Source organism: Neolamprologus brichardi, chromosome 7 (assembly GCF_056152115.1).
Source record: "Neolamprologus brichardi isolate AB-2024 chromosome 7, ASM5615211v1, whole genome shotgun sequence".
Taxonomy (NCBI): domain Eukaryota; kingdom Metazoa; phylum Chordata; class Actinopteri; order Cichliformes; family Cichlidae; genus Neolamprologus; species Neolamprologus brichardi.
The window spans coordinates 41,038,803-41,052,817 of NC_142110.1; the positions used below are offsets into that span (position 1 = coordinate 41,038,803).

The window sequence follows — 14,015 nt, forward strand, 5'->3', positions numbered from 1 at the left end:
CACTTTGAAATTGGATGATTCTTTTTGATACACTCTCTATACATGGAGGAAGAAGAGTAAGACAAACCTTTGCCCCATGTTTCTGTAGTACCTCCATGATGTCATTATGCGCCCGCTCAGCTGCCACGTGAAGAGGAGTCATGAAACTACAGAGGGGAGGGGAGAGCATTAGGAAATAAATATAACTGCTCAACTTTAGATCGTTCAGATTGCTTGTAAAACAGAATGCAGTGCCCAAACGTTCTCAGAATGAGGTTGGATATTATCACAAGTCATCAACCCTGAGATGAAGTCAGCACTCCATGTACTATAGTACTGCATTTTTTCTGGGTTAAAAAACAAAACAGAAATTTACAGTATCATCTATTCAGCAATGCGTTTATTCTGATTTCACTATAAGGTATCTATATGTATGTATTTATATATATATGACACATTCGTATGACATCATTTGTTGCATGGCCCGCTATTATTGTAAATGTAATAGCTTCAGTCCCACTGCTGTAAGGGCAGCTGGGCTGGAGAGCCCAACATGTGAAGAGGCCCATTTCTAAGAAATTTCCAAAGAGAAAGCAGTGAATCACCAAGCCCACTGACCAAATCAGTTCTCATTTGTCACTAAGTACATCACTTCAGCTTAGCAGTACTTTATTCTGATACCTCACTTAGAAAGCTATTAAAGTGGATTCCTGCACTCTTCCTGGTTTCTGTCATGCAAATATACTGTTACAAGTGGTCACTGCTACTAAACATGGTCAGTCAATCACACTTAATCAGGAGCCAGTCTATTTTGAACAGAAAACGTATCATAATCAAAAGGATTATTGAGATCTATGAATCAGGAAAGCCATCTAAGCCATCTTAGAAAAGTCCAAAAATGAAAATATGGAGCTGGAAATAAACATAATAGGTCATATTTTATGCTTTAAACGCTGGAATTATTCAGGATAGTTTTGTACTGAGCTGAAGCCCGAGGCTGGCAGCAGACTGAGCGTCTGAAGAGCGGACAATTTCTGTCGCCGCTGATTGTCAGGTCGTGTGAACAACGATGCGTTCACCTACTGAAGTGTCTCTGAGCAGTGATGCAACCACTTTGCCTTGCAATGGCAATTCACATCAGCAAAGTGATTTGTGTTGTTCACCTCTAACATAAATCCACTGCTGGAGTCACCTTGACAAACATAATGCTCTCACTTTGTGTTTATGAGCCGTGCATGCAGCGGAAAACAATACTCACTCTTTATTCTTTTCGTTGACGTTGGCACCTTTCCTCAGCAGCAGCTCGGTCACCTGCTTCCTTTTGGGGTGAGGCGACGCTACTGCACAATGCTAACAAACGCACATGAAGCACACATGGACACGTCATCTCAACACGTCTGCACCAATATAAGAGCCAGTGTTTTAAAATGCATCCAAATCTTACCAGGGCAGTTTCGTGTGTGTGTGGGTGTTTAAAGTTGATGATCTCCAATGCCAGGGTCTTCTTAGCCTTGGCCATGTCAGCTTCTCGAGCAGCTTGAAGCAGCGAGTGGCCCTTAAACTCATCTGAAGATACGCGCACAGAAAATGTCAACATTTTTATAAAGAAAGCAGCTTCAATTGTCATTGAGAGGCTTCCTACGAAACAAAAGGCTGCAAATGATGTAGCTTGCCACCCAAAAACTGAATTATGAAGTTCTCAGCCACTGTTACAATATATTATTCTACTTGCAATGACCCTGCAGCATAACAATACTTCAGAAAGATAATTTCATTTTTTTCCCCAACCAGAGAGCTAATGACATATGATGCAACAGTCTCTGTGGTGGAGTTGGAGCGGAAAGAAGCGATTATTCCCCCGAGGTCTGGAAATTACAAACAACAAACTATTTTGCTTCAGAAGCATTTCAGGCTGAATAAAAGGAGCCCGTCCTATCTACGGACCGAGCCAACAGCATTCATGCATTTCTAATCAGACGTTGAGATAAATGGCGCAATCTTCAAGGTCACGTGGTTAAGAAAGAAAAAAAATTAAAGACGTAAAGTACAGCTGATGAAAGAGAAACAGTAGCGAGTTATGGCATTTTTGTTCTGCAAAACCCAAACAAATTTTTCATAGTTGCTGGTCAGAAATACACAGATACTCTGGAATGATCAAGTTTGCCACCCCTTAAAATGAAGAAATGGCTACATGTCAGCCAACATTTCAGGATTCGGACTTGACAGCCTTTCCACAAGGCTTAATTAGTGTGTATGAAATGTTAAAATAAATGTAAAAAGTAAATAAATAATTCTCTTTTCACAGTCTGTGCTGGTTAAATAATTTATTCAGATAAAGAAGAAAAACATGAGATGAACTACACGTTTGCTCTTTGTATATGTAACCATATCTATAAACTGTTAAGAAAAGATGGACAGAGCCACTGGTTTGTCTCATTTTGAAACCATTTTTAGCACTGCGTTTGTTGCCATCCTGTTTTATTTTCCTTTTCTGCTGTTTTCTGGACCCTGAGGCAAGGTGCAGGCATACAAATATCAATAATTAGTACCAAATAAAGCGTAACACACATTATTTGTCAGCTTAAATTAAAACAAAAGCTCCAAAAGGCACCATAAGTATAACTGGGAAGCTCCGTAACTTATGGGAAGCTTAGCAGACAGTAAGTTGAACACTTAAGTGCCATAAACTGAAGTTCCTGGATTGGTTCCCTTTAAAGAAGCTTCAAAAGCAAGGCGATCCAAGTAGATTTGCCCAACTTGAGCACATTAATGTTTTTATAGTAAGTTTTCCCCTTCATAACAACTGTACTTTGTAAGCTACTAACCAACTGGCTTAAAAAATATATCTGGAGCTGGCAACATAAGATCTGTCCAGGAAGTCTTTGTTTTTATATTTTTATATTCCTGTGATGAGTCTGCAGCAAACGCCCGACTGAGATGTGTTTTCGACAACATAAAATAATCAAAAACGAACCGTCACCCCGCAATTGTGAAAACATTTCTGATGGCTTATGATTCGCGTGGCATTTGATTTTTGTTTTGATCTGCTTCATTACAGAGATGAGGCAACAAGTGCAGCGAAAGAAAAAGAGAGCTGACCCGCTAATTAACTCGAGTTGCAGAGGGCTTTCTGGCAAAAACAAAGGATTATCCAACCCGTTTTTACTCTGTGGTGGCTGCATCCTGAAAGCACGATGAAAATTAACTTAATTATGATGTAGTCTCTATTTAATTAATATATCACGGATCTCTATTCAAATATTAGTTGCAGTGTAATGCGAACCGAACTACAAAGAAAACAGCTAATTTCATAAAGGACACGAGTATATAAGCAGATTATTTACATATTATAATATAGTGAACAAACCAAAATAAAAAAAAGAAACTAATTTAAAACCAGTAAGCTTGTTTGTGGAAATTTAAAGTAGTTCATGTTAAAACACAAATTGTGTAGTCCAGGTTCAAGGCATTTTTTATAATGAAAAATCTATTTTAAAGGCAGGGATTGGATTAATGCACCCTGAAACCATGAATAAACACAATAAAATGTTTTATATAACCGAGGAAATCTGTAACAATTCGAACCGTGGATGACTTTAGGGATGGGAATCGAGTCCAATTGCCATCGCTAGCTGACTTTCATGTTTTTTGTAATCTGTGGCTTTTCCACTAGTCAAGTCCACATGAAGAAACAGGTGAACATGAGGCTCTTTCAAGAAATAATTCTACATCAGACTGCTGGCTATCAAAATAATCATATCAATCTCTCTGTTGTACTAATAATCCCTTTGTTATTTGCTTCCAAGGCAACCAATCCCCTGTCAAAGAAAAAGAAAAAAAAGATTGAGACTCCCACGTTCAAAATAATTTCAAATCAGCTGTTCCAAACATAGCCTGTGTAAATATGCCCTTTCTAAAACAAACTGTTCATTAAATCGGCACGATGACTCATTTAGCCGTGCTGTACTCTGCAGCTGCACTTTATGTAAATTAAGAGCCACACTCACATGTGAGTCTCTCCTTCAGCTCGGGAGTGGGTGCCATGTCCACAGAGCTTTTGCTGTGGCAGTTGAGCAGGGTTGGGTCAGCCCCGTGGCTCAGCAGCAGAGAGCACACCTCCACTCGGTTTTTAGATGCCGCTTCATGTAGAGGGGTGAACTGCCACAGATCCATGGCGTTCACACAGGCTCCGTGCTGACGAAGGAAAAAACATAGTGGAAAAAGCACAGAGGAGATTACTGACAGCAGTTTTATCATTATTGATTCTGGATTGCTCAAAAGGGAATGATGCCATCGGCTCTGGCGCATGTGTACAATGAATGTGTCATGTTTTTAATGAACTAACAAAGCAGGTCTTAGGAGGTCATTTATAGCTTCTTATTATGAATTATGTCCACTGACCCAGTATATTCAGAAACAGGATGTATGTGTGTTTGTACCTTTAGCAGCAGCTCAGTAACTTCATAGTGTCCATAAGAGCAGGCGTTATGAAGCGGCACCAGACCCCTGGAAAAAAAAACAAAAAACCCAGAAGACTTCTCATTACAAACAAATATCAGTGTTAACAATTCTAAATACACACAAAATGCGTGCTGAGTTCAACAATGTGACACTTACACTAACATGCTGATGTTCAGTAAAAATACCATTTACCACATTTGATATCTTGGTCACATTGGCACGGTGACATCCTGCTAATCAGTGTTACACATCGAGTGCCTCAGATGTCAACATCATAGCGGCACTACATAAAAGGTTGAGGGTGTCTCACGGCTTTCTCACACAGAGCCCACGGTAGCAGACGTGCTCTTGCTACCGGATAATAAGTTTGGTTTTTGTGGAAAGTGCAGCAGGCAATGACACTCATTCATCTACTTTGCTTAGACTGTTTGAACTGAGGATCATTTAAAGTCCAGTCCAGCTCTACTGCACATGTGCATTCTCGTGTCCACCTCGATCAGGTGAGATCTAAGTACCTTCAGGGTTGGAGTCTATAAGGGGAAAAAACGTAAATGACATTTGACAACCTCCCCCGCACCACTAGTGACAAGTTTTGACATCTCAGTTTACATCAATAATGTCGTGGTTTGACAGCTATTCGAATGGTTTCCAGGTTTTTTGTGTGGCTGCATAAGCAGAGACCACCCTCACTAACTTTTTATGCACGCCCAGTCATTTTGTTCTATAAGCAGGCCTGAAATATGACAGAAACTGCAGAAAAGAGCTTCAAGGGCTTCTGCAGAATGCAGTGCATCATACTCTGTGCACGCCAACAACAGAATGTGTATATATCCCCACCTAAATCTTATGATCCAATGAGATGGATTAAGGAGACTGGCTATAGCAAAATCTCATAATTATGTCTCATAAATAGCAGTGCAACACTACCCCAGTTATGATGTGTTACCATTAAGATGTTTAGTTTTTAAGAAAATCCTGAATTCAAGTGCCTTTTTCCCCCCACTTAAACTCCCCTTGTCGTTTTCTCTGTACATACCCTTTGTCCTTGGCGTGAACATCTGCTCCATGCTGTAGTAACAACTGAACTATCCTCACCCTGTTGTATCCTGCTGCCAGGTGCAGTGGAGTGGACTAAAAAGGCAGACCCACAGAAACAGAGAGAGAGAGAGAGAAAGAAGGACAAATAAAAGCAAGAAGAGAGAACGAGGAGTCAAAGAGTGGGAGGGGGAAAAAAGACAGACAGAAAAATAAATGTTAGCCCACATGTTCGCTCCACAGTTTGACAGCCTATCATCAAGACTTCATAACCATCATTCCTGTTTATGTATGTGTGGGTATGTTTTCACTGAGCATCTTACAGTCTTAAGGTAAGGCTTCGCAAGAAGAAATGGGCTGTAGCAGTCTGCCTATAATTTCCTCCATAACACTGATGAAAAGCTGCAATTCTGAATGCATTAAGATCTGACTGAGATGAGATGGCTTTAGCTCTTCGTGCAGCACTACAGTCTTTCAGCAAAGGCCATTCTTCCTGAAAGCTCGAGTGAAACGCAGACTGGTGCCGAAATGTTGCGGCAGCAAGAATGTTCCCATTATTCAGTCAAATTGAACTTGTTACAGGGAAAAAAGTAATAGAAAACCTGCCTCTAAGTCATGATATAAAAGCCATTTCGCAGAACTGGATGTGCTACAGAGCAAAGTGTGAATGGACGTTGGATTAAAGCTACTAGATGCAGTAGGCTGATATAAAAATGACATTGTGGTGTGAATAAGGCACGGCAGGTCCGGAGATCAGTGTTTTGAGCCATTTTATTTACATCACCTCACACCACAACACCACAACCCCTGAGTCCTCGTGTTTTTAACTTGGCGGACGTGATTAAGGATGGCGTGCAGGTGCATCCGCACTCCCTGCACGGCACTGTTTTTTTTTAAAAAACTTTTTTAGAGCAAACACTGAGATCACAAGAAATGTGTTAAATCTTGAGCAGCTCTACGAGCTTAATGTCCAAGTTTAACAAAGTCCCTTTCACACATGGTACCTGACTTCCAAATCCTTTGGATGCTTTCTGGTCATTTTCTTTATAGACAGGAATAAATCAAATTTCTTCAAAGCTGAATACTGATGTTTTCTTTAAAACCAACATACACCTTGCTACTAGAAAAGGTATATTATTCATGGGTCACAAGGTCAGTAAACTCAAAACAACATATTTTCCACTTTTACCTCCAGCAGAATCTAGAAATCAATCCAATGCTCTCACAAATCTGCTCTGCTGTTAATCAGGCCGTGTCAATACCATACTCTCAGTTTCTCAGTCAGTTTGTAACATGGCACATTATCATGCTGGAAGCAGCCACCAGAATATAAGTACACTGTGATCTTAAAGAGCTGGTCAGCAACAATACTCTGGTAGGCGGTGGTGTTTAAATGATGCTCAGTTCGTACCAAGGGGCCCAACGTGTGCCAAGAAAATATACCTCCACATCATTACACCACCACCAGCCTGGACTGTAGATACAAGGCAGGCTGACTCCATGCTTTCATGTTGTTTACACCAAATTCTAACTCTACCATCTTAATGTGACAGCAGAAGCTGAGACTCATGAAACCAAGCAATGTTTTTCCAGTTCTCTATTGTCCAAATTTGGTGGGCCTGTGCAAATTGCAGCCTAGTTTACTAGGGCTGGGCCATATCATACCGTTCACGGTAATACCGGTATAATGTTGGGCAACGATAAGAAAATGAAATATGGCGATAGAGTATGGGTAAAACGCGCGTGCGCAGTGCCTTTGTTTACATACGCACATGGAAGGAAAAAGCATGGCGACGCAGAATGAGAAGAGCGAAAGTGGATCGTTGAATGAAACAGATGAACCAGAACTGGTTTGTAAAAATGCTGCAGCTTCAGTGGTGTGGAACTGGTTTAGCTTTCGTCCGTCAGACACACAAAGCACTATTTTTGGTAGAGCATGCTAGCGGGCCGTCGTTATTGCCGTGTTGTTTGGAAAATACGGCACACTTTAAAATCAATCCTTTGATTTTTCTGAAAGTCGACAGAGCCCCTTATAATCCCGTGTGCCTTATGTATGAATTCTGGTTGTGTTTACTGACCTCGAAACGATTTTATGTACACGGCGCTCGAAAATCTGTCAAATGTTTTAGTACGACTTTGCTAAGCTACGAAGCCGCACCGCTTGATGGATTGTTGGAGCGTAGGCGGAGCTTCGCGGAGTGATACGTACTGTGCTTCAACATAATATTACCGTATTGTGTGTGTATAACCTCTTTTTAAGTTTTGTGGATATTATACATGGTTATGCTGAGGATATGTCGGCCAGTTTCCACTGGAAATGCCTTTTGGTTAAACTGTCAGCGAGGAATTTGCATTTGCACTGTTAAATGTTTATATAAATTTAATGCACATAAAAAACAGCTGCTTGTTTAAGTGAAAATACATTGATGGGGGTTTTTTGCACTAATACAGTTGTGGAGTTGTAAAGTATTTTGTCTCGTGTCAGTTATATCATCAGTTATATCATCAGTTATATCATCAGTTATATCGTTATCGCAAATTTTCAAATGTATATCGTGATAAATATTTTTGGTCATATCACCCTGCTCTATAGTTTACTGTTCTTAACTTACAGGACTGGCACACAGTGTGGTCTTCTGCTGTTGTAGTCCATCTACCTAAAGGTTCTATATGCTGTGCATTTAACAAAACCTCTTCTGCATACTTTAGTTATAACAAGCAGCTTTATTGTTATTGTTGCAGTCCTGCCACTTTCCTCTGACACTTTGCGAAACAAGCTGAAAGAATAAATAGATAATCTTGAAGGGTTCTGATTGGGTAAAATTGGTTCATGATTACCATCCCACGTTTATGTTTATGTCTTTTTTTTCCCATCTGTGTTTCTGATGAACAATGCTTGGTATCTTATTTTAGCATGACAGATGACTCAGATTACAGTTACACTTGAAAGCCTTGGGCACCACTGCAATAGTGAGGTATTGGGGAAAACACAACACTTACACACATTGTTAAATTGTTAAAAAATGATGAGCATAGTTGTTTAAATTATAGCAGAACTGAGTCAGCAGGAGGGTTTCAAAAACACAATTTGTCCTTCTTCTTAGCCTGTACCTTTGACTTAAATTAAATTTCTGATATTTTGTTATCAAGTCTAAAATTACTTGGAAACCAAGAGTTTTTTTTTTTAATTAATCTAATAAATGTAGGTTTGGATTTTTTTTTTTTTAAATAATAAAAACCTTCATTTAGAAACTGCATTTTGTGTTTACTTGTGTTATCTTTGACTAGTTAGTTTGATGATATGAAACTTTTAAACATTCCAAAAAAATAAAAATCAAGAAGCAGGCAAACACTTTTTTACACCATTGTACATGTTTTCCCAATTGTGAGTGAGGCCAAACAGTTTTGCCTATATAATTATATATTTACTCCTTAACCAACAAATCTTTGCAGTGTCACTGGAACAAATTCTCTGCTCTCACTGAAGTCTGTTTAGAGTAAAATCTATGGATTATCCAGATTAGCCCAAACACAGTTTTTGGAAAAAGTTTGGCATTTCTTGGAATAAAACACTTATCACAGATTCTTCCATTGTATCATATACATCTTGAAAATGCTGCTATGTATTGTAAGAGGAACACCATCCTTCCACTACAACTAGAATGATTTGTTTGAAGCAATCCATAAAGTGCATTTCGAAACTGTAATAGGCAATCTGAACATTAGCAGAGTGGCTGGCGGTTCATCATGTGGTATTTCACTCAAAGAATGAACAACTCTATATGGAAATTGCATAAATGTAAGCTGACAATGTGAATAAAGAAAATGTCAAAATGACTGTAAGATAGCCTCATGTGTCAACAGGCCTTCAACTCTCTTCTCAAGCCTGCTCACTTATGCATGTGGCAAACATATTAAAGACAAGGTAGAAAGGCAGCACACAATCCCGAGAGCTGATGGCATGAAAGAGAGGTGCAATCTTCCCTGAATTACTGGTGACCTTTCTCAAGAAAGTAGGCACTCTGTCCTGAGACCCCATAGAACCTTTTGAAATACACTTCACTTCCAAGGGGGATTTAGACTGGAGGTAAGTACAAAGGTGCCACCAGCAGCCTTGTTTTTCCACGTCTGTTGTTCACAAAGGTAAAAGACCAAAAAACAATTAAAAATAAATAAATGATTAATAATAAAAAATAATAATCATCACTGCCATATGAAGCCACCGGATACTCTGACTGGTAAAATTGAGTTGTTCAGTGCAATCATCCGAAGGGATCAGGTGAGAGTATGCACGCATATCTTTTCATCATATATTTGATCACACTGATGTAGGTGATTCTCCTAACTAACATTTTAAGCTCTAAAAGTAAAAATGGCAGGTCGTGACTGGGTAAAGGCGAATGGGCTTCACCACGAGCTGTGTTACTGTGGTATGATGGCTGCAAAGTGGCCCATTTTATCCAGATTATTTTAATAAAAGCTTTGTCTACATCCAACAAAAAACTTTCAACCTCAAAGGAGTGCATCAATCTGAACTAGCCAAGCAACTTACCAGCAGTTTTTGAGATGTCAACTGCTAACACTGCAGATAAAACAACAAAAAGGAAAACAAGACTAATGCTAGTACTAAAAACAAAGTTGAAGTAAAGCAGCACAACTAATGTTTTGCTCTCATAAAAGCCCATTAAGAAGTAAATCACAGGCCACTTAGAGAGAAGAGGCTCTTTAAAAAGTCAAACTACTACATTATTTCAAAAGACTGTGATGAAACCCTTTGCAACATCTTAAATACAAAAAAAAGTTCAAAGTTTCTTCCAGCTTTTATAGCTGGTGTTTTCCACCAACTAAACAACAGCAACAAAATAATGTTTCCTATGTTTCCCTCATAGGAAACTCATCTCAATTTCAGAGGACATACTGAAAAATACATCATCTCTGGTGATCTGAACAGCTCACTCAGGAGTTCAGCTGAGGAGCAGCAGCAGCGAGGCAGAAAGGCAGAGTCGGGTGGACAGATGGTACACTCGTATTTACAGGATGTGACAGCGGCATTTGAAAGGAGCAGGACATGGTACACAGTTAGTCATCAGCCTCAGTTTAAATGCAGTGAGTGCATTTGTGTGTGTGTGTGCGCTTGTTTTTGCAAATTACATAGAAATAAACTGGAAAAAAAATGGAAATATGTAAGCCTTAATCAGGTCCTCAGTAAATCTTAAACCGTTAGCTACTAGTGAGTCATCAGTTAGACACACATACACACACGTGCATGTACTGTTGCATCACCGTGATGTTGTTGCCAGGGTCGGACTGGGTAGTTTAAGCTCCACCTCTTCAATCTGTCAACCCTGTGTAAGGAATGTGCACATGCATGTGTGTGTGAGTGAGGCATGCATAAAAACCATCACTGGCTCAGTTGATCTCATATTGGATTCCCAGCATAGAAGCATATTTGGAGTAAAGTCTTTAACAAAAAGAGAGAGAGGAAAAAAACCCAGCTCCGGTTGAAATCTCTATCCTCCGAGCAGCCACAAGCCAATAGTGCTAATAATCATTTTTTCATCCACTGACCCATCCTTCATTCAGTGTCATCCAAGTACTCTCCACTGCAGCCCAGTTTTTCCCTCTAATGCTCTGAATTCAGAGAGCAAACATGTTTTCATTTCTTCTTGCCAGGCATCATAGACGGCAAAAGAGATGAAATGTGGGTTTTTTGTTTTTTAAATGAATGCTCTTCAAAACGGAGGAACAGCAGCACAACAGCAGTACTGCGAGCAAAAATAAAGGTTTTTAAATGAGACTGTGTTTAGGGAAGCACAAAAATTCTGCTGGTGCAAATACTGCGAGCAAAGAGGAGGATAGATTAAGGTGTTTACACACTTGACTGTAATGTTTATGCACCAGAATACGTATGCATTTATGAATGCAGAGAAATGTGAGTCTCACATGTATGTATGCCACATATTTTTAGAGGATTATTGGCTACTTTGATTTGGCATATGAGCGATGCTACACATTAGTGCCGGAACATCTGATATACCGCCTGTGATTTTCTTGTGTGAATATAGCTTAAATGCCAGCTGAAGCTTTTCAATGGGGGGTTCAACATGTAATAATGTTCGCTGCCAGGAGTGCTGTGCTGCATAATGAGAGGGGACCTGTATTAACTTTCTACTCCCAGTTCAATCATATGATGAAAAAGTGAAGGGAAAAGAACACGAATGCCATGCTGCATATAGTAGTATTTTGAAAGTGAAGAGTTGTTTTTCCAGACGAATAACTGGTGCCACCAAGTTTGGACCTTCTTGCAACAGTCTTGTGATGACAAGAAGAATAAAAAGAAAGAAGAAAAAAACACATTCTGCTGCCATCCTGTAGCAAGTTCATCACAACTTGTAGAGAAATTTCCTTTTCAAATTTGTTTGGAATCTGAATGTAAGTAGTCAATATGAATTTATGTTTAATGTAAATCTCTGTGTATTTTGATGGCAACATCTTTCACAAAGATGCGATATACGTACCTAACAGGTGACTGTCAGGTATATATATATATATATATATATATATACACAGTGGGGCAAAAAAGTATTTAGTCAGCCACCGATTGTGCAAGTTCCCCCACTTAAAATGATGACAGAGGTCAGTAATTTGCACCAGAGGTACACTTCAACTGTGAGAGACAGAATGTGAAAAAAAAAATCCATGAATTCACATGGTAGGATTTGTAAAGAATTTATTCGTAAATCAGGGTGGAAAATAAGTATTTGGTCAATAACAAAAATACAACTCAATACTTTGTAACATAACCTTTGTTGGCAATAACAGAGGTCAAACGTTTACTATAGGTCTTTACCAGGTTTGCACACACAGTAGCTGGTATTTTGGCCCATTCCTCCATGCAGATCTTCTCAAGAGCAGTGATGTTTTGGGGCTGTCGCCGAGCAACACGGACTTTCAACTCCCGCCACAGATTTTCTATGGGGTTGAGGTCTGGAGACTGGCTAGGCCACTCCAGGACTTTCAAATGCTTCTTACGGAGCCACTCCTTTGTTGCCCGGGCGGTGTGTTTTGGATCATTGTCATGTTGGAAGACCCAGCCTCATTTCATCTTCAAAGTTCTCACTGATGGAAGGAGGTTTTGGCTCAAAATCTCACGATACTTGGCCCCATTCATTCTGTCCTTAACACGGATCAGTCGTCCTGTCCCCTTGGCAGAAAAACAGCCCCATAGCATGATGTTTCCACCCCCATGCTTCACAGTAGGTATGGTGTTCTTGGGATGCAACTCAGTATTCTTCTTCCTCCAAACACGACAAGTTGAGTTTATACCAAAAAGTTCTACTTTGGTTTCATCTGACCACATGACATTCTCCCAATCCTCTGCTGTATCATCCATGTGCTCTCTGGCAAACTTCAGACGGGCCTGGACATGCACTGGCTTCAGCAGCGGAACACGTCTGGCACTGCGGGATTTGATTCCCTGCCGTTGTAGTGTGTTACTCATGGTGACCTTTGTTACTTTGGTCCCAGCTCTCTGCAGGTCATTCACCAGGTCCCCCCGTGTGGTTCTGGGATCTTTGCTCACCGTTCTCATGATCATTTTGACCCCACGGGATGAGATCTTGCGTGGAGCCCCAGATCGAGGGAGATTATCAGTGGTCTTGTATGTCTTCCATTTTCTGATGATTGCTCCCACAGTTGATTTTTTCACACCAAGCTGCTTGCCTATTGTAGATTCACTCTTCCCAGTCTGGTGCAGGTCTACAATTCTTTTCCTGGTGTCCTTCGAAAGCTCTTTGGTCTTGGCCATGGCGGAGTTTGGAGTCTGACTGGTTGAGGCTGTGGACAGGTGTCTTTTATACAGATGATGAGGTCAAACAGGTGCTATTCATACAGGTAACGAGTGGGGGACAGAAAAGCTTCTTACAGAAGACGTTACAGGTCTGTGAGAGCCAGGGATTTTCCTTGTTTGAGGTGACCAAATACTTATTTTCCACCCTGATTTACGAATAAATTCTTTACAAATCCTACCATGTGAATTCATGGATTTTTTTTTCACATTCTGTCTCTCACAGTTGAAGTGTACCTCTGGTGCAAATTACTGACCTCTGTCATCATTTTAAGTGGGGGAACTTGCACAATCGGTGGCTGACTAAATACTTTTTTGCCCCACTGTATATATATATAAACTTACAATAATAATACTTATACCTCAATATAAAATCCCATGTGCAGTACGACACATGGTAATTTCATGTGTAGTCCAAAGTGATTGCTGCCATCTGTTACACCTTTTGACTTTGACTCTATTGACAGTCACTTTCTTTTCAAAAGCTACTCAATAAACCTTGTAAATAATTATAAACAGTTGTTTTTGTTGCCTGGCCATTAATTCCAAGTTTTTCTCCTCCTTTGAGAATCAACAAAACATAGTCCCCTGATGTTAAAGACCCACTATACTTTATTTCAAGAGAATCAACTGTCAGAGAGGCATTATGACGGTGAATAATAATGATGCTGGGGAAAAAAGAAATGCAAAACAG

General features: G+C 39.9%; 1 protein-coding gene across 2 annotated transcripts in view; it reads right to left on the reverse strand.

Annotated features, from left to right (window-relative positions):
- Positions 1–14,015, reverse strand: part of tnksa (tankyrase, TRF1-interacting ankyrin-related ADP-ribose polymerase a) — a 103,428-nt gene that overhangs the window by 35,561 nt on the left and 53,852 nt on the right. For both annotated transcript variants that reach the window (XM_006795559.3, XM_006795560.3), the window contains 6 exons: positions 5,477–5,571; positions 4,419–4,485; positions 3,987–4,173; positions 1,424–1,545; positions 1,238–1,329; positions 68–146 (listed from right to left, as the gene is read on the reverse strand). In XM_006795559.3, the coding sequence (XP_006795622.2) occupies positions 68–146; positions 1,238–1,329; positions 1,424–1,545; positions 3,987–4,173; positions 4,419–4,485; positions 5,477–5,571 (642 nt within the window). The remainder of the gene's footprint in view (positions 1–67; positions 147–1,237; positions 1,330–1,423; positions 1,546–3,986; positions 4,174–4,418; positions 4,486–5,476; positions 5,572–14,015) is intronic.